This window comes from Phascolarctos cinereus, unplaced genomic scaffold (assembly GCF_003287225.1).
Source record: "Phascolarctos cinereus isolate Bilbo 61053 unplaced genomic scaffold, phaCin_HiC Scaffold_5;HRSCAF=322, whole genome shotgun sequence".
Lineage (NCBI taxonomy): Eukaryota > Metazoa > Chordata > Mammalia > Diprotodontia > Phascolarctidae > Phascolarctos > Phascolarctos cinereus.
This window is the reverse complement of record NW_027555958.1, coordinates 32,044,811-32,064,665: the sequence shown is the minus strand read 5'-3', so window position 1 is coordinate 32,064,665 and position 19,855 is coordinate 32,044,811. Positions and strand designations below refer to the sequence as shown.

The 19,855-nt window shown below is 46.0% G+C and overlaps 1 protein-coding gene across 3 annotated transcripts in view; it reads left to right on the top strand.

The window, feature by feature from the left end:
• Positions 1–19,855, top strand: part of ABR (ABR activator of RhoGEF and GTPase) — a 300,921-nt gene that overhangs the window by 179,550 nt on the left and 101,516 nt on the right. For all 3 annotated transcript variants that reach the window (XM_021007059.2, XM_021007060.2, XM_021007061.2), the window contains 2 exons: positions 10,248–10,433; positions 17,778–17,885. In XM_021007059.2, the coding sequence (XP_020862718.1) occupies positions 10,248–10,433; positions 17,778–17,885 (294 nt within the window). The remainder of the gene's footprint in view (positions 1–10,247; positions 10,434–17,777; positions 17,886–19,855) is intronic.

Genomic DNA, 19,855 nt, shown 5'->3' with positions numbered 1-19,855 from the left:
TCCTGGCATTTCCTTCGTAGGTGCCAAATTTTTTTTCACCTCCCTGCCTTTCCTTGTGCTATTTCCTCCTACCTTTAATGTCCCATCACTTATTCTCTCTCTAATCCAAATCCTGTTCCTCTGGCTCCAAGTGGAGCCCAAATCTTTCCCATTTAAGCCTTCCCAGATGGTTCCAGTCCGCATTGCTTTCCCATTTCTGAGCCACAGTCCTTAGTGTCTAGACTGCAGCATATAATAATATACATTCTTCTATTAATCATTAGTTGTTTAAAGTTAGTCTCGCCTCCCCTTTTTACCGGTTATTGAGCTAGGGTAAGATCTAGCCTCCATTTTCAGCCTTAGCTGAGGCCCTGGCTGCTGCCCAGTAGTCCTTCCCCCCAATCCTTGTCTGTTCCCTGCCTCATTCTCCATGGTGACTCTCCTTCCTGTACAACCAACCATTGTCTTGCTCCTCCCCGGACAGGTGCATCATCACTCCTTCTCTCGTCCTTCCCTCCAATCACAGGATAGAGATATCCCGTGCCTTCCTACCTCTGCTAGGACTTTGCTCCAGTAGTCCGACATCTCTTTTTCCCATATCCTTAGCCTCTCTTTCCCCACTCTTGCCTTCCTGTCTACGTATATACATGCCCAATTCAAAATAACGTCATTTGGTGAAACTTCACACTCTGCTAGCTACTGACCATTTGCTTTCCTTGTCTTTACTACTGAATTTTTAGTCTCTATCTGAGGCCTCCATTTGTTTACTACTTGCTGATCTGAAGACCTTGTCAGTCAACAAGCATTTAAGTGCCTATATGTGCTAGGTACAAAGAAAGGCCAAAAAAAAAAGTTCCTGCTCTCAAGGAAGTCATGGTCTAGTCAGAGAGACAATAGAAAAACTGTACAAACAAGTCATATATAGGATAATAAACAGAGGGAAAGTGCTAGCATTAAAGAATGCTGGGAAAAGCTTCTTATAAAAGGTGAGATTTTATCTGGAACTTGAAGGAAGCCAGGAGGCGGAGATGAGGAGTCTGAGGCCCTGGAATCAGATGCTAGTTCTGCCACTTGGAGTTGGAGTACTAACTTGGAGTGAGAGGACTGGGGTTTGAGTCCCTGCTCAGTCATTTATATGTGTATGAATTGGGAGTCAGGAAGGCCTGAGTTCACCTGCCTCAGGCTTTGTGATACCAGAGTTCCAGGCACGAGGGATAGCCAGTGCAAAGACACCACCAAGTCAGGAGTGCTGTATTCAAAGGTCGTTGAGGAGTTCAGTGCTACCTTGGATTTGGATTTCCCTGGTTGGGTGCAGCCTTCTCTCTTAGGTATTTTGCAGTGCCTTTACACCTGGTCATATACTGTATGTCTTACAGTTAGTTATCTGTCATGGTACCTTAGCTCCCTGCAAAGACTGGGAGCTCTATGGTGGCACCATTTTTGTGAGCCCCTAGTGCTTGGCATGACAGTGTTCTTGTACAGTGTAGATATTTGATGAAATGTTGGTTGACCGCTCATTATAGATTCTTTCTTTCTTTCTTTCTTTCTTTCTCTCTCTCTCTCTCTCTCTCTCTCTCTCTCTCTCTCTCTCTCTCTCTCTCTCTCTCTCTCTCTCTCTCTCTCTCTCTCTCTCTCTCTCTCTTTCTCTGTTTCTCTCTGTCTCTCTCCCTCTCCTCCTCCCCCCGCCCCAAGCACTACAAAGTGTAAGTGAAAGCCAGGGTCCCTGCTCTGAAGCATTTTACAATCTATAATGAGAAAGCAAGGTGGGGAGGAGAGAGAAATAGAAAGAGAGAGAGAGAGCAAGCGCCTGGGCCTGGAGTCAGGAAGACCTGAGTTCAAATTCTGCCTCAAACACTTCCCAGCTATGTGACCCTCGGCACGTCACTTCACCTCTGTCTGCCTCAGTTTCTTCTTCTGTGAAACAATAATAGCACCTACCTTCCAGTGTGCCAGACTTAGAATCCCATCTCAGGCCATCATATCCAGACTCTTGCCTAGTGCAGTGAGGATGTGTTTTGGGGAGGCCTGGGGGTAGGCACAGAAAGTTCTGGATTTGGAGACAGAGGCCCTGGAATCAGATGCTAGTTCTGCCATTTGGAGTTGGAATACTAACTTGGAGTGAGAGGACTGGGGTTTGAATCCCTGTTCAGTCACTTATATGTGTATGAATTGGAGTCAGGAAGGCCTGAATTCACCTGCCTCAGACTTTGTGATACCAGGCAAGTCTCTTAAGCTCTCTGGGCCTCATTTTCCTCATCTGGAAAATGAGACTGACGAGATGGCTTCTGATATCTGTCCCAGCTCTAAATCCATGAATGAACCTTCATTCTGTGCTCTCAGTTCCAGCCCACGAATGAACTGGTGCTATAGGACGCCTGACAGATGGGCATCTCACTTCTCCTTGGATTGCTGACAGGAAAATGTACATACTTCCACAGCAAGATAGCTCATTCTCTTGCTAGGCAGCTTGTTAGAAAAGTCTTCCTTTTTAGTACAGCCTAAGCCTGCATCTGTGGAGCAATGGTCCACCTTGCGTAGTTCTTCCAAGCAACACAGAATAAGCCTACTCCCATTTCCACATGAGAACCCTTCACATCTACCCAAGGCTTCTGTTTTCTAGGTTAAACATAATGCCAAGGAAAGAGAATAGAACTTGAGGTTTATAGGACCTGGATCCAAATCCTGGCTCAGCAGTTTATTCCTGGATGTCTCGACCTCAGTTTCCTCATCTGTGAAATGAGTGGATTAGATTAGATCAGGGCTTCTTAAACTTTTTCCACAGGCATTTCAGGTGTTGCGTTGCCTGAGGGCATGCACAGTGCAAAGTGCACGTGCTTCGTGTTCAGAACCAAGGCTTCAGTGAAGTTATATGATGCAATACAGGCAAGCTGTGCTAGAGACACTTAATTACGTGATTTAATTTTTGATTAATTTTTTTGGTTTATTGTGCATTCAGAAACCTTTTACTGTTGCCAGATTTTTCATGACCCACAGTTTGAGAAGCACCGGACTAGATGAACTGCTAGATTCCTTCTGTTTCTAAAGCTATGGCCTCTCTGGGCCTCAGTTTCCTCATCTGTAAAATGAGGGGGTTGGACTAGAATTCTTGGATTCCTTATTTAGAAAGTGATAGAGTTGGACTCGATGACCTCTGAGATCCTATCAAACTCTGTATGGAAAATCCTATTATTTATTTCCAGTTGTCCCAACTATTCCTCATTTTTTTTGGGGGGGGCAATTGGGGTTAAGTGACTTGTCCAAGGTTACACAACTAGTAAGTATTGAGTGTTTGGTCTGAGGCCAGATTTGAACTCAGGTCCTCCTGACTTTGGGGCCAGTGCTCTATCCACTGCATTGCCTAGCTGCCCCACCATTCCTCATTTGACATGGTTTCTAGACCCATTATCATTGTGGATGTTCTCTAGTGCTCTTCTGAGGTAGTATGTCACAGTGGTTAGGGCAACGGAATGGAAATCAGGAAGGCCTGTGTTCAAACCCCGCCTCAGATACTCAGTAGCTTTGTGACCCTGGGCAGGTCACTTAACCTCAATTTCCTCATCTGTTAAATGAGAAGGTTGGACCCAGTGGCCTCTAAGTTCCCTTCCAGCTCTAAATCTAGGACCCTGTGGTCTTCCTACATCTTCACGCTGTTACATTTCTGTCCCCTTTGGGTGTGGGAACACAGTCCCCCATTTGGGAGCTCTCTGCAGGACAAGCCTTGTAAGTCCGAGCTCTCATTTCCACATTCCTGCGTGACTGTTGCTCAGACGGCTGCTGTTGTTTTTGTTTAGGGGAGCTGGAAAGCTGTTGATTTTGCAGATAAGTTAAGGGACTGTTTGGGGGAGAAGAAACTCCTCCCTCCTCCCTTTTTTTGGAGGGTGTAATAAAATTTAAAGTTAAGTTACTTGGTGATAATGCTATCTTCTTTCTTCTTTCCCCTTTGTCATTTTCTTTTTCCTTTTCCTAGAAACAGAACGGCCAGTTTCCCCTTCTTGCTCCTTCTCCACCCTTAACCCCCCAGGCAGGCCACATTAGCAGGGAGGCCTATGGAGACCAGCTGTCCTAGGAAAGTCTCTGTTTGAAGCATAAAGCAGATGGTTTGTGAGTGTCAGAAGCCGCACCCACCCAGCTCCCAATGCCCATGTGTGGTAAGGGATAAAGGGGCATTGCTCTTATTTGGCTCACTCTGTGGACCATACTGGGTCATAGCTTGTCATTTGCTCTGTTTTTGCTGGCCCCAGAGGGTGTCAGGTCAGACGTGCACATACCTGCCTGCTGGAAAGGGAGAATCTTTGCATAGTGAAACGAAAACATGGTGAGCCTAAATGGGAGCAGTATCATGGTAGTAGCAAGAGCCTTGCTGACTTCGGAAAAACCTGGCAAGACTTGTATGGTCTGATGCTGAGTGAAGTGAGCAGAACCAAGAGGACTTTGTACACAATAACAGCCACATCATGCAATGACTAATATTGTTAAACCGAACCCTTCTCAGCTTTACAAGGATCTAAGACATCTCCAGAAGCCTAATGATGGAAAATGCTGTCCACAAAGAATGGCGTTTGAAATGCAGATCAAAGCAGACTATTTGCTGTTTTTTTTTCTTCTGTTGTGTTCTGTTTCCTCTTTCTGGTGGTTCCTCCTATTGGTTCTAATTCTTACTTACAACATCACTGTTGTGAAAATATGTTTAATAGAAATATGTATGTATAGCCTATATAAGATTGCTCTCTGTCTTGGGGAGGGAGAGGGAGAAAAATTTAAAACTCAAAAGCTCATGGAAGTGATTGTTGAAAACTAAAAATAAATTAATTTAAAAAATAAATCCCAATAAAAAAACTAAAATGTGAACTGAAGGAAAAAAAAGAAAGAAAAAGAGTGAGCCTTGACTCTAGAGTCGGCAGCCCTGAGTTCAAATCCTCTCTCTCTCTCTCTTTTTGCCCTACATCTTTATTTAAAGTTTTGAGTTCCAAATTGTGTCCTTCCCTCACCCCTACCTAAGACGATAAGTAGTCAGATATAGGTTATGCACGTGCAGTTCTAGCAAACGTTTCTGTAGTAGTCGTTTTGTACAAGGAGACTCGAATAAAAGAAAAAATCAGAGAAAGAAAGTGAAAAGTGCTTCAGTCTGTGTTCAGTCAGTATCAGTTCTTTCTCTGGAGGCAGATAGTACGCTTCAGCATCAGTCCCTTGGAACTGTCTTAGGTGATTGTGTTGCTGAGAAGAGCTAAGTCATTCACAGTTCTTGCTGTTACCGTGGATAATGTTCTCTTGGTTCTGTTCACTATGCATCAGTTCAGCTAAGTCCAGGTTTTTCTGAAATTGTCCTGCTTGTCATTTTTTTTTTTGGGAGGGGGGTATTGGTGAAGCAGTTGGGGTTAAGTGACTTGCCCAGGGTCACACAGCTAGTAAGTGTCAAGTGTTTGGTCTGAGGCTGGATCTGAACTCAGGTTGTCCTGACTCCAGAGCTGGTGCTCTATCTACTGTGTTACCTGGCTGCCTCTGCTTGTCATTTTTTATAGCACAATAATATTCCATTACAATCATACACTACAGCTTGTTTAGACATTTCCCAATTGATGGGCATCCCTTTGATTGGAATTCTTAGCCACCACAAAAAGAGCTGCTATAAATATTGTTGTACAAATAGGTCCATTTCCCTTTTTTTGGATGTCTTTGGAATATAGATTTAGCAGTGGTATTGCTGCATCAAAGGGTATGCACAACTCTTTGGCCATAGTTCCAAATAGCTCTCCAGAATGGTTGGATCAGTTCACAACTCCACCAGCAGTGCATTAGTGTCCCAGTTTTCCCACATCCCCTCCAACATCCAACATTTTCCCTTTTTGTCATATTAGCCACTCTGATAGGTGTGAGGTGGTACCTCAGAGGTTTTTTTTTTAAATTTATATTTCTCTGCTAAATAGTGATTTAGAGCATTTTTTTTCAGATATGATTTCTTTGAAAACTGCCTGTTCATATCCTTTGACCATTTATCATTTGGGGACTGACTTGTATTTTTATAAATTTGACTCAGTTCTCTATGTATCTGAAAGATAAGGCCTTTATCAGACATACTTGTTGCAAACATTTCCCCCAGTTTTCTGCTTTCCTTATAATTTTGGTTGCATTGGTTTTGTTTGTGTAAAACCTTCTTTAATTTTATATAATCAAAATTATCTATTTTATATTTTGTAATGCTCTCTGTATCTTCTTTTAAAATTTTCCCCTTATCCACAAATATGACAGATAAACTATTCCATACTCTCTTAATTTGCTTGTAGTATCACCCTTTATGTGTAAATCATGTACCCAGTTTGACCTTATCTTGGTATACTGTGTGAGATATTGGTCTATACCTAGTTTCTGCCATAATGTTCCTTTTTTCCCAGCAGTTTTTGATGAGTTTTTGTTCCAAAAGCTTGGATCTTTTAGATTATCATATGCTAGATTACTATGGTCATTTACTATAATATAATTTGTACCTAATCTATTCCGCTGATCCACCACTCTGTTTCCTAGCAGTACCAGATTGTTTTGATTGCCACTTTATAAACATTTTGGGATCAATTATAGCTCGACCACCTTCTTTCACGTTTTTTTCATTGATTCCCTTGATATCCTTGAGTTTTTGTTCTTCCAGATGAACTTTGTTATTATTTTTTCTAGCTCTATAAAATAATTTTTGATAGTTTGATTGGTATGGCACTGAATAAATAGGTTAATTTAGGTAGAATTGTCATTTTTATTATACTGACTTGGCCTACCCATGAGCAGCTAATATTTTTCCAGTTGTTTAGAACTGACTTTATTTGTGTGAAAAGTGTTTTAAAGTTGTATTCACAAAGTTTCTGGGTTTGTCTTGGCAGATAGACTCCCAAGTATTTTATATTGTCTACAGTTATTTTAAATGGAATTTCTCTTTCTATCTCTTGCTGCTGGACTTTGTTGGTAATATGTAGAAATGGTGATGATTTCTTTGGGTTTATTTTGTGTCCTGAAACTTTGCTAAGGTTGTTGATAATTTCAAAGTAGTGTTCTAGTTGATTCTCTAGGATTTTGTAAGTATAATGTATCCTGTGCAAAGAATGATAATTTAATTTCTTCATTGCCTATTCTAATTCCTTTAATTTATTTTTCTTCTCTTATTGCTATAGCTAACATTTCTAATACAGTATTAAATAATGGAGGTGATAATGGGCATCCTTACTTCACCCTTGGTTGTACTGGGAAGGCTTTTAGCTTATCCCCATTATACTTTCTGATGGTTTTAGATAAATATTTCTTACCATTTTATGGTAAGCTCAATTTATTACTATGTTCTCTAGTGTTCTTAATAGGAATGGGTGCTACATTTTGTCGAAGGCTTTTTCTGCATCCGTTGAGATAATCATATGATTTCTGCTGTTTTTGTTATTGATGTGGTCAATGATGCTGATAGTTTTCCTAATATTGAACCAGCCATGAATTTCTGATATAAATCCTACCTGGTCAGAGTGTATGATCCTTGTGATATATTGCTGTAATCTCTTTGTTAGTATTTTATTTAATGTTTTTTGCATCAATATTCATTAAGGAAATTGATCTATAATTTTCTTTCTCTGATTTGACTTTTCTTGGTTTGGGTATTAGCACCATATTTGTGTTGTAAAAGGAATTTGGTAGGACTCTGCCTATTTTTCCAAATAATTTATGTAGTATTAGAATTAATTGTTCTTTAAATGCTTGGTAAAATTCGCTTGTGAATCCATCTGGTCCTGGGGATTTTTTCTTAGAAAGTTCATTGATGGCTTGTTCAATTTCTTTTTCTAAGATTGGATTATTTATGTTTTATTTCTTCTTCTGTTAATCTGGGTAATTTATATTTTTGTAGATATTCATCCATTTCATTTAGATTGTCAAATTTATTGGCATATAATTGGGCAAAATAGCTCCTAACAGTTGTCTTAATTTCCTCGTTATTGGTGGTGAATTCACCGCTTTCATTTTTGATACTAGTAATTTGGTTTCCTTCCTTCCTTCCTTCCTTCCTTCCTTCCTTCCTTCCAGGCAGTGGGGTTAAGTGACTTACCCAGGGTCACACATCTAGTAAGTGTCAAGTGTCTGAGGTCACATTTGAACTCAAGTCCTCCTGACTCCAAGGCTGGAGCTCTATCCACTGCACCACCTAGCTGCCTCTTTTTTTTTTTAATCAAATTGACTAATGGTTTATCTATTTTATTAGTTTTTCTTTCATAAAACCATCTTCTAGTTTTATTAGTTTAATAGTTTTCTTACTTTAAGTCAAACCCTATCTCTGATGCTAAGTAGCTGTGGGATCTTGGGCAGGTCAGATCAGTTTCTGGAGCCTCGGTGTCCCTGCCTGTTGTACTAGGTGGCCTCTGAGACCCCTTCTGGCTCTCAAATGATGATCCTGTCAGTTACTTAACCCCTCTGGGCCTCAGTTTCCTCAGCTGTAAAATGTGGGAGTTGGATTAGATGGTCCCTGAAGTACCATCTGGCTTTAAACCTCTGATCCTGTCGGACGCAGCTGTCCTCAGAGAAAGGGGTAGTTTGATTTTCACCTGCAGAGAGCCTAGGTCTCCTCTCTCCTTTGCTGGCAAAGGGAGGCTAGCTTCGCAGGGAGGAAGTTCCAGGCTAACCCTCCCATCCGCTAGAGTGGGAGGGGAAGGGGCCTCGTGAAATATTGGGTGAGGTCCTCCCCAGAGGAAGGTGTGAACCCTGTTAAAAAAAAAAAAAAGCAAACAGCCCATGACAGCCTGCCTGGCAGGGCACTACCCAGTGACTGCAGCCAGCGGGCTGGCTTCCACATGGAGTCCGTGGGTGCCCAGTGTTGGCCCCTGTCCCGGATCTGGCAGGTCCCAGCATGCTGGCTTTCTTTGTCATGTGAGCTTAGCATGGCCTGTTGGGGCCTGTGACAGCCCCACCCAAGTATAAATCAAGCTTCAGGCCCAGTGTGGTGGGTACAGTGCCACCCCTGGGCCCTTGTCTGGGCAAGACTCTAGCAAAGGATGTCCCCTCAGCCCCTCCCAGCCCTGTGGGGATGGATAGTATAATAATAACTCACATTCAGAGGAAAGGCAGCAAGCCTAATGAAGAGACAGCTGGTTAAGAGCTCAGAGGCCCGGGTTCAAGTCCTGTCTGTGACCCTGGGCAAGTCCCGTAATTATTCTCCAGTGATTCTGTTAGGCCTTGCTAAGGAGGTGCTACTCTGCATTAGTGGATGGTATTTGCTCACTAAGCCTTTCCTATAGCAGTGAAATCACAGATCCATTTTTTAAAAAAGCAACGCCTTCACATTGATATATGTGCTTTAAAGGTTATGAGAGACAGTGTGGCCTTAGTTGACAGGGCACCAGACTCGTAGTCTGGAGGACCTGGATTCAAATCCGCCCCTGGCACTTACTAGCTGTGTGATTTTGGACAAGTCATGTTACCAGCTGTACTTCATTCTCCTCATCTGTCAATTGAGGACTCATTGGCGTCTCAGGTCCTTTCTAGCTTTAGACCTAGATCCTCTGAAGACCTGGGTTCCAGTTATGCTTCTGACACTCCCTCTGTGACGACAGTCAAATTTCTGCACCTTCCTGGGCCTCGGATAACCCTTTGTGACTCTGGAATCAGAGGCCTTGGGTTCAAATCCTGTCTGTGGTGCTTCCTAGCTAGCTGTATGAGCTTGGACAAGTCAGTTCACTTTCCTGAGAATGAATCTCCTCACCTTTGTGACTAAAAGTACTGATAGGTTGTAATATAGATTAATGGAGAGAGTTTAGACCTGGCGTCATGAAGTCCTGAGTTCAAATTTGGCCTCATACACTTACTAGCTGTGTGACCCTGGGTGAGTCACTTAAGCTCTGCCTGCTTCAGTTTCCTCATCTGTAAAATGAGGGATAAAAATGACACCTGCCTCCCAGGGTTATTGGGAGGATCAAATGGGATAATATCTGCAGCGCACTTTGCTGCAAATCTTAAAATGTTACATTATTATTATTGTTGTTATTGGAGGGCATTCCCACGGGTCCTTAACATGTTAATGTATTTAAGGTTTATTGTATGTTTTCTTTACATTGTCCCCATGAGGTAGAGAGTGTGAGCATGCTTGTCCCCATTTTATGGATGAGGAAACTGAGGCTGAGAATTTAAGGAGTTTGTTTGCCCAGGGTCACAAACCCCAGAAATCTGAATGTATGTCTCCTCACCCCACCCTGCCCCACGTTCTTGGTTTGGGTTTTCTTACTCTAGCCCTGTCTTCTCTCCCTTCCTGCTCACAGCCCATGAAACCCCTCAAGGCCACAGCCACCACCTCCCAGCCTGTGCTCACCATCCAGCAGATCGAGACCATCTTCTACAAGATCCAGGACATCTATGAGATCCACAAGGAATTCTACGACAACCTCTGCCCCAAGGTGCAGCAGTGGGACAGCCAGGTCACCTTGGGCCACCTCTTCCAGAAGCTGGTAAGTCCCTTACCCTTCCTTCCCCCCCACCTCTGGGAGCCAGGCCTCCCATGAGGCTGGGGATGCGCTAGTACGCGGACGACCGTCCACCGTGAGGCTGGGGATGCACTAGGATGCGGACGACCGTCCGCCACAAAGCTTCAGCTGGACAAGGTTTGCAGGTGCTAGCAGGAAAGCAGGGCAGGAAATTGGGGTGGTGGTTTTCAGGGGATAAAGGAGCCGTGAAGGGCTAGTCACCCTCCAAAGTTCCCAGCCCTTCCTCAGTTTAGCTTTTTTTGGGGGGGAGCTGTTTTGCAGCCCCTGGGGACAGATTTAAAACTGGAAGGGTCCTCTGAGACCAGCTAGTCCAGCTCCGTCATTTTACAGATGAGGAAACTGAGGCCCAGAGAGGCTTAAGGGATTTGTCCAGTATCACACAAGGAGTTAGTTGTAGGCTCACATAGCCAGTATGAGTCAGAGACAGGATTTGAACTCAAGTCTTCCTGACTCCGAAGCTGGCTCTTTGTCCGTTATACCATTGCTTCTCCAAAGACCTCTTATAGCTTTGAAGTCCTAAGTCTCCTTCCTAAGCCCCTTCCTTGCCTCCTCTTCCTGGCATGGCCTGCATCACCGGTGGTCCTTCTGCACTTCCTGGTGGGGATCCATGCCTTTTTCATGGCATTCTAGCTGGGCAGACCCGTCGTGACCCTCTGCCTGTCTCTTTTCCCTAAGAATAAATTGCACAGAGACAGACAGACAGGGAGAGAGGAGAAAAGAGACAGACAAACAGACAAGGAGGGAGAGACAGAGAGCGAGCTGACCATGGGATTCCTGGCAGCTGGAAGGACCAGAACCCTGGAGAGGGGAGCTCCAAGGATCCCTGCATTTTTCCCCAGTCTGCCCTGAGCAGTGAGATTGAGTCGGGAAAAGTAATGGGGAAGAGGAATTCTTTTACCTACAGACAATACCCTGAAATCAAGAACAAGCCAAGGCAGGGAGTGGTAGAAAGAGGATTTGAACCCAGGGCCTCTGACTTGGGATTCTATTGCACTGCTCTGCCAAGGAAGGACTTTTAAAAAAAACAAACAAAACTGAACTAGTGATTTAATTTTAACTGAACAGCCATCTTTCGACTTAAAATAATAGAATGCTGCCAGGTACACACAAAGGTTAAGTGACTTGCTCAGGGTCACCTAGCCAGTGTGGGTCTGAGGAGGAACTTGAACTCAGGTCTTCTTGCCCTCAAAGTCACTCTCTCTCCACTATACCGGGAGTCAGCAAACTATGGCTCCCAGGCCGAACTGGAGCCGGCTGCTGCCTGTTTTTGTTTCTTTCTTAGCTGCCATTCAATGAGGAATCATAGGCTCATCAGATCCATACATGAGGATTGGGAAAGGGCCTTAGAACCCTCCAGTCCAGTATCCTCATTTTTCAGATGAGGAAACGGAAGCTAAATGACTTATCCAAGGTGTACAGGTTGTGGCAGAGCCAATGGGAGGAGGCCTGGGCTAGTTTTCTTCTGCAGCTAAAGAAGGTTCTTCAGCATAGACATCAGGACTGACCTTGACCCTGAGGGTTTAAAGGGAATGACCTTGACTTTGACCTTGAGGAAAACAGCACAGACTCTTCCAGGGAAAACTGGGCCAAGATGTTACAGAAGCCTGAGGTCCTCCTCCTCTTACACTCTGCCACCCAGGGATTACAGAACCAGGTGGGGCACTCCCAAGCAGCCCCCACTGTGTGACTGTCCTACACATTTCCTGACCGCCCGAGTAGCCTGCAGGCTGTGGCCCTCTCTTACTGCTCCAGACTTGTGACTCTCATTTATCCTAATTCAATGAGAACAAGCTCTGATCCAAAACAGAAGCGTCCCTGCCTCTGAGGTGCTTACCTTCTGTTGGGGGGAGCTATGCATACTTAAAAAACTTAATACAAAAGATGGGTGGTTGTTCAGTCATGTCCAACTCTCTGTGACCCCATTTGAGGTTTTCTTGGTAAAGATACTAGAGTGGTTTGCCATTTCCTTCTCCAGCTCATTTTACAGATAAGAAACTGAGGCAATCAGGATTAAGTAACTTGCCCAAAGTCACACAGCTAGTAAGTGTCTGAAGCTGGATTTCAATTCAGGTCTTTTTGACTCCAGGCCCAATGCTCCATCCACTGTGCCACCTAGCCTCCCTACAGAATATATGGGAAGTACTTTTCGACTATAAAGTTTCATGACTCTAGGCAAAATGAGCCATCTTTTCTGGAAAAAGAAAGTGTTGAACTTGGAAGTCAGAAAGACCCAGGTCCTGCCTCTGACCCTACCTGTGTGATCACGGGCAAGTCATGTGGCTCTCTGAGCCTTAATTTCTCCATCTGCTTAAAGAGGGGTTTGGATAAGGTGGCTTTCTGGAATCCCTTCCAGGACTAAATTCAAGGAGTAATCTCCAGGGAAAGGCACCGGTCATTGGCGGATGGGGGAGAAATCGGGAAATGAGGCTGGTCTAAATGCACTAGATTGAGTGCCAGACCTCCTTCACTGAGGGAGGGAAGAAGGATACCACCTGGGCAGGTCAGAAGACTTTACCTAGGTTGGCTTCCTCTCCTGGGGCACTGGTGCCTCGTGCCGCCCCAGAGGAGCCTGCTGGGTTCATCTGTGCAGGCCAGCGTCCCATTGAGGCATCTGGAGTGGCTCTGCTATTGGGGCTCTGCATTAGCTGTGGTCTGCTTGGGACCTGCGAGTTGGAGGCCTGGAAAGAGGGCCAGGACCGGGCTCTGCCTCAGAAGGGGAAGGAGTGGCCTGCCTTCTGAGGGAGGCATTAGAGATCTGATTATTCATTACCCGGAAAAAGGGAATTAGCATCTCTGCTATTTCCTTTATTAGATCACCCAGTGCTAAGCTGCTGTTTCCAGGCAACCACCACCCCCAGAGTGCCTCATGACTCTGCCTGCTACCCAGCCTGGAGGAACAGGCAGCCCTGGGGGTAATTTTCTAGGGGCTGGAGGATGTCCTTGGAAAAATCTTCAGAATGGGAAACCTCCTCATACCCCCTTCCAGCCAAGAGCTATGCTCACTTGTTTGTCCTAGTGTCAGAGATTTAGAGCTGGAAGGGGTCTAGTGGCCCAGTGCTATCATTTTACAGATGGGGAAACTGAGGCACAAGGCAAGGAAGTGACTGAGTGGGCATAGTAAGCATTGAGGCAGCATCACAGATCTAAATTTATTTTTTTTAAGGCAGTTGGGGTTAAGTGACTTGCCCAAGGTCACACAGCTAGTACGTGTCAAGTGTTTGGTCTGAGGGCAGATTTGAACTCAGGTCCTCCTGACTTCAGGGCGGGTGCTCTATCCACTATGCCACCTAGCTGCCCCTACAGATCTAAATTTAGAAGGGACCTCAGAAGCCATCAAATCTAGCCCTCCTATTTTACAGATGAGTAAACTGAGGCAAATAGGGTTAAGTGACTTACCTAGGGTCACATAGCTAGGAAATGTCTGAGGCTGGATTTGAACTCAGGAATTGACTCCAGGCCTGGCGCCCTATCCACTGCGTGATCTAGCTGCCCTAGAATCAGTATACCATACTGCTTTATAAATCATCAATTCCAAACCCCTCAATTTAAAATAAGGAATATTAAAATCTATAGAAGTTAAACAATTTGTCCAAGACCACAAAAGTAATAAGTGGTATAAGTGGCAGGATTTGAACCCAGGTCCTCAGACTCCAAATTCAGCCTTCTGCCATACTTTGTATTGGATTATTTTTAAATGCTAGGGGTTATTACCAGTTTACAAACCATTAGCTAACCACTGACAGAAGATGCCTAGAGAGAGGAGGGCCAGGGATCCCCCTTTGCCTGGCGCTTTACAATGTACACGGGTTTCCATGGCAGCACCGCTGGGAGGTAGGCGGCCTCAGAGGCAGTGGTAGAGACTGGCTGTAGATCCCATCAGAGGACTAAAATCCCATCTCTGATGATCACTGTGCCCCCTGCTGTAGACAAGGACAAAGAGAGGGGCAGTGACTGGTCCGAGGTTCCATGACCACCGGTGAGTGCCCTCCCTGGTCTCTGACATCGAGCAAGTCCATCTCCCTTTAAAGTGATCAGAATTCAGGGGAGAATTGCTAGGTGGTGCCATGGATAGAGCTGGGCATGGAGTCAGGAAGACCCGAGTTCAAATGTGGCCTCAGACACTAACTAGCTGTATGGCCCTGGGCAAGTCACTTTACCCTGTCAGCCTCAGTTTCCTCATCTGTGTCAAATGAGCTGCAGAAGGAAATGACAAACCATTCCAGTGTCTCTGCTGAGAAGACCCTAAATGGGGTCACAGAGAGTTGGACACGACTGACTGAACAACACCACCAGGCACCATGCTGAAAACTGGGAATGCAAATGCAAAGTGAAACAAAATCCCCCGTGCACGAGGAGATTGCGATTGCGTTCCCTTGAGGGAGCCAACGGGCACGTGTACTAGTATATACGACATAAACATAAATAGGATAAATATGAAAGGGAGCTTGGGTGGGAGCGTGCTAGCAGCCGGAGAGAACGCAGAAGGCTTTGTGCCAAAGAGGGGGCCTCAGCTGTGTCTCCCCCTGCCTCAGCTTATTATTTATTTATTTTAGCGTTCATTTTTTAGAATTTTGCAGTTGAGTCTTGAAGGGAAAGAGGGGCTCTGAGGCCGAGCTGGGGCGGGGGGGGGGGAGGCTGGCCAGTGCCAGGCTCAGAGACAAAAGCTGGGCCTTTGTGTGTAAGGAACAGAAAGCAGCCCGGGTGGATGGATGTCGGGGCCAGGAGAGGCCTTAATGTCCAGGGAGGCTGGAAAGGTCCGACCAGATATGAAAGCCCTTAAAAACCAAATCAAGGAGTCTCTTTTTTTAGGGGGGCCACTGGAATACATCAAGTAGGAGAGTGATGTGCTGGGGCCTGAACTTCAAAATCCTGAAGTCTTGGGAGTTTAAAGGTGTGAGGGGTCTTTAGAGAGGCAGTGGGATATGGGATAGTGGCATAGGTGGGGAGCAGGGAGAGGCTTGTGGCAAGGAGAGCGATGCAGTAATCTAGGGGAGAGGCAGTGGAGTGGTGTCTTTTGTAATCTGTATTGTATTTGATGCATTTAAAAAACATTATTCTGGGGCAGCTAGACGGCTCAGTGGACAGATTGCTGGGCCTGGAGTCAGCAAAACACGAATTCAAATCCAGCCTCAGACACTTACAAGCTGTGTGACCTTGGGCAAGTCACTTAGCCCTGTTTGCCTCAGCTTCCTTATCTGTAAAATGAGCTCGAGAAGGAAATGGCAAAGCACTCCAGTATCTTTACCAAGAAAACCCCACAAAGGGTAACAAAGAGCTGGACATGACTGAAAATGACTAAACACAGCGCACACACACATTCTTAGAAAGGGTCCATAGCATGTGACGAATGCCTGCCCTAGCAGAAGCTGTATGCCATTGAGGGGAGCCTGGGTATGTGGGATGCCTCCTGGCTGGGTTCTTGGTCCCAACATCCATTAATCCCTGGCCTCCACACTCCTGGAAATAATGGAAGTGGTGGCTTTGGGTGAATCTCAGGGAGCGCTGCCCACTCCCACCCCAGCCTCCCCACTTCTTACCTGTCCTAGCTTTGAACCCTGAGATCCTAGGGGCACTTCACTTCTCTCTAATCATCTCTGGATCCCTCCTCTCCCCCCCATCCCTAGTTCATTGCTAGATCCTAATGTCTGCAATCAGTCAATCAACACGCGTTTATTTATTAAGCACTTAGTGCTGGGTGCTGTGCTGAACACCGCACAGTGAAAAAGGCAAAGCAATCCTTGCCCTCAAGGAGCTTACAGTCTGCCGTGGCTTCAGGATGCCTGGGGGCTGGAGTGGGAGGCTTCCGTTCAAATCTTTGCTCTCTGTCCTTTACCACCTATGTGATCCTGGGCGGATCTCTTCACCTCCGGGCGGCTCAGGGTCTTCCTGTGGAAAAGGAAGGGAGGAGGGCTGGACTCTGAGGTCCTTCCAGCTCTAAACCTGTGTTCCTCATTCCTCCTCCCTCCCGCTCCCCCCAGTAGAGTCTCCATTCTGTTTTGGGTCCTGCGGGAGGCATGAGATAGCAGAAGCCTTGTTGTTAAGTGCTTACTGGGAGAGGAATTGGGCAGTCATGGAGGGAGAGCCAGCCTCAGAACCAGGAAAGGAAGCCCATGGGGTCCAGTCCAACCTCTTACCCATAGAGGGCGAGTTATTGAACCTCTCAGGGTCCCAGACAACTCTCTACAACTACGAGTTGGAGAGGAAGTGCCAACCTGCATTAGTGAAGGGACCTTCCTCCTCTGGGAATTCCCTGTACAGAGGAAATCACAGGTGTAATTTCTATCCCTACACCTACTGTGTGCTGTGGATACAAAGTGAAACTGCCTTCCTTCGAGGACTTTATGTTCTGTTAAACATTTAAAAGAAAATTTCCCCCATTAATGAAAAGAGATTTTCTTCTCACAGGGGCTGGGAGGGAGAGGGGGAGGGAGAAAACCCTTGTAACATTTAGGCACATTCTGCATTCGCCTTGTCTGAAAAAAATAGGAGCTTCATTCAAATGGGGTAAGCAGGGCAGGGTATTCTGTGGCCTTGTCTGCCCCAGCCATGGGGACTCTCCTCCTCTGGGCTCCAGTCCTTTGATGGCTAACACGCTGTCTGCTATGTTCCTGTTCTATGTGGAGGGAGTGGTACAGGGGACTCTTAGGAAAGGGTGGAGGGATGGACACCCACGCAGAAAGCAGACAACCTGCAAAGCTACCTGGACAGTGGTGTGATGCACAGCACGGAGCAGCTTGGAGCCTGGGGGCCGGGAGCTGCTACACACACACACACACACACACACACACACACACTCTCTCTCTCTCTCTCTCTCTCTCTCTCTCTCTCTCTCTCTCTCTCTCTCTCTCTCTCTCTCTTTCTCTCTCTCTCTCTCCTCCCCACCTTGCTTTCTCCCAGAGATAATTCTAAGCCCTGAAAGCATTGTGAAGCACAGAGGGATTTCAAACCCAACAAAACCTTTGATAATGCTTTTTCAAAAAAGAAAAAAAAAAGGCGAATGCCATGATGGCTTAAGTTTCTCAGCATGCTTGAGATGGCACTGCCCTGCCCCCAGTGCCCCCTTGTTAACCCTTATGGGTTGAGCTGGTTTCCATGGAAACCGCTGAATCTTATTCAGAGGGATACTGTTCAGCCTCCATCCCTTCTACACTCCCGCCACCCCCACCTCTAAACCTTCAGAACTGCTCTGGAGTACCTTGTCTATTCCCAGCTCTCCAGGTGTTCTGATTAATCATTCATTCATTCATTCTCTCCTTCTACCAACCCCCCTTCCCCTCTCCCCTCTCCCTATCCATCTCTGTCCTCCAGGCCAGCCAGCTTGGTGTGTACAAAGCCTTTGTGGATAACTACAAAATCGCTTTGGAGACGGCCGAGAAGTGCAGCCAGTCCAACAACCAGTTCCAGAAGATCTCCGAGGTGAGCGGCTTCTCTCCTGCTTGGGGGACACCGTTTGGCCAAGACTGAAAATGTATTTTGGGAGCTGTCCAGAGAGCCAACCCAGACTGGGCTATTTCCTCCCCGATTGCCAGACAGAGAAGCAGCTTCTCAGATTGGCTAATGCTTAAACTGCCCCTCTCCTACACCTGGCATGTTCTTTTGCTGGCTTCTTAATTTGGGATTGTCAGTTTTCTTGATTTCCTGCCCCTCACCCTCCACACTTTACTTTTTTTTGGTTGAAATTAGGGAGCAGGAAGAGCAAGGAAGATTAGAACGCACATGCCACTGACTCATCGTGTGACCTTGGGCAAGTCCCTCCCCATCCTTGGAGCCCGGCTCCCTTCTTTGAACAATGGTGGGGTTGAATTAGGTGGCTCCCAAGGTCTTTCCTAGCACCACATCTGTGTTTCTATGACTAAATGACCTCCCAGGTCCCTTCTAGCTGTGACATCTAGGGTTCTGTCAAATCCCTTTCAAAATGGAAGAAGACAGAGCTCCTTGAGTCTAGGGAACTATGAAAGTGGCATGGTGTAGTAGGACTTGAGATTAGGAAGACCTAGGTTCAGATCGTGCCTCTGATACTTATTTGCTGTGTGACTATGGGCATGTCACATGATCTCTCAGCCTCAGTTTCCCCATCTGTAAAACAGTGGGTTGGACTAGATGGCCCTTCCAGCTTTAGGCTTATGATCCCATGACTAACTAAATTTTAAGGTCCTTCCCAGCTCTGGACTTCTATCGTTCTGTGAGATGTCCTTCAGAGTGGGAGAGGACAGGAGCTCCCTAAGTCCAGAACCCTTCGGGGGAATCTGGTTGAGTTGGGGAATGGTCACTCTCAAGATCTGAACACGGAGTCAGAATGCGCCCGGTTAGTGGTTCATTCAAGCTCACGCGAATAGGATATGGTAGAGCTGGGGATTCAAACTTAGGTCTCGTAACTCTGGATGTAAAAATCCTTCCTCTGCACCATTCTGTCACCACAAGAATGGAAAGGCAAGGGGGCCTAGGATGGAAGGGAGAGCACTGAGTAAATGCTCACAATGAACCAGGCACAGGGTCAAGGACTGAGAACAGAAACAGAAAATCTGGACTGCCCCTGCTCTCAAGGAGTCCACACTCTCATTCAGGGAGACAGCACGGCGAGAAGGAGGTGGCTGAAGGGCAGATGGCAAGGCCCAGTTGGGAAAGAGAGATCATGGTGGGTGAGGTTCTGAGTGGAGCCACTGAGGGAAGGTAGATAGGGATCATTACTCTAGAGCTGGAAGAGACCTCAGAAGCCATTTAATCTAACCTCCTTACATTACAGAGGAGGAAACTGAGGCTCAGAAAAATTACTTGACTTTCCAAAAGTCTTACAAGTAGTAAGTGTCAGAGATAGCGTTTGAACCCAGGACCTCTGATTCCAGTGCCCTTTATCCACTGTATCATCGACTTTGACAGCCCAGCCCCAGAAGGGTTTTCTTTGGCTTGTAAGAGATTTTCAGGTAGCCTCCCTGATCTGTTAACATTTCACTTTTATAGCCCATCCGCCCTAAGCTTGGGGTGAATGGCCTCAGGATCACGTGGGCTGGTCCTGCTGCTACAGAATGATTTCACTACTTGGAGGATCAGAATTTGTCCCTTCATCTTCCGTGTCTTTGCCTTTGTATGAGGAAAGTTGGCGAGATGAGCATTTGCTCTCCCAGGGAGTGTCTCAGATTTGGTGAGGGCTTTACAGTTTATAAGACCATTCACTCATTTTTATAGGTGAGGAAACTGAGGCAGAGAGGGATCAAACAGCTTTCCCAGCTCCACCGGGCCAATGGGTACCTGACTGTCCACCAGAGCCCTCAGGCGCTTGATTCCAAAAGGCAGCATTGTGCCTTGGACTTTGGGGCAGGAGAGCCAAGGCTCAAATCCCACCTCTGACTCTCAAACGGCTGTGGGACCCTGGGCAGGTCACTTAACCT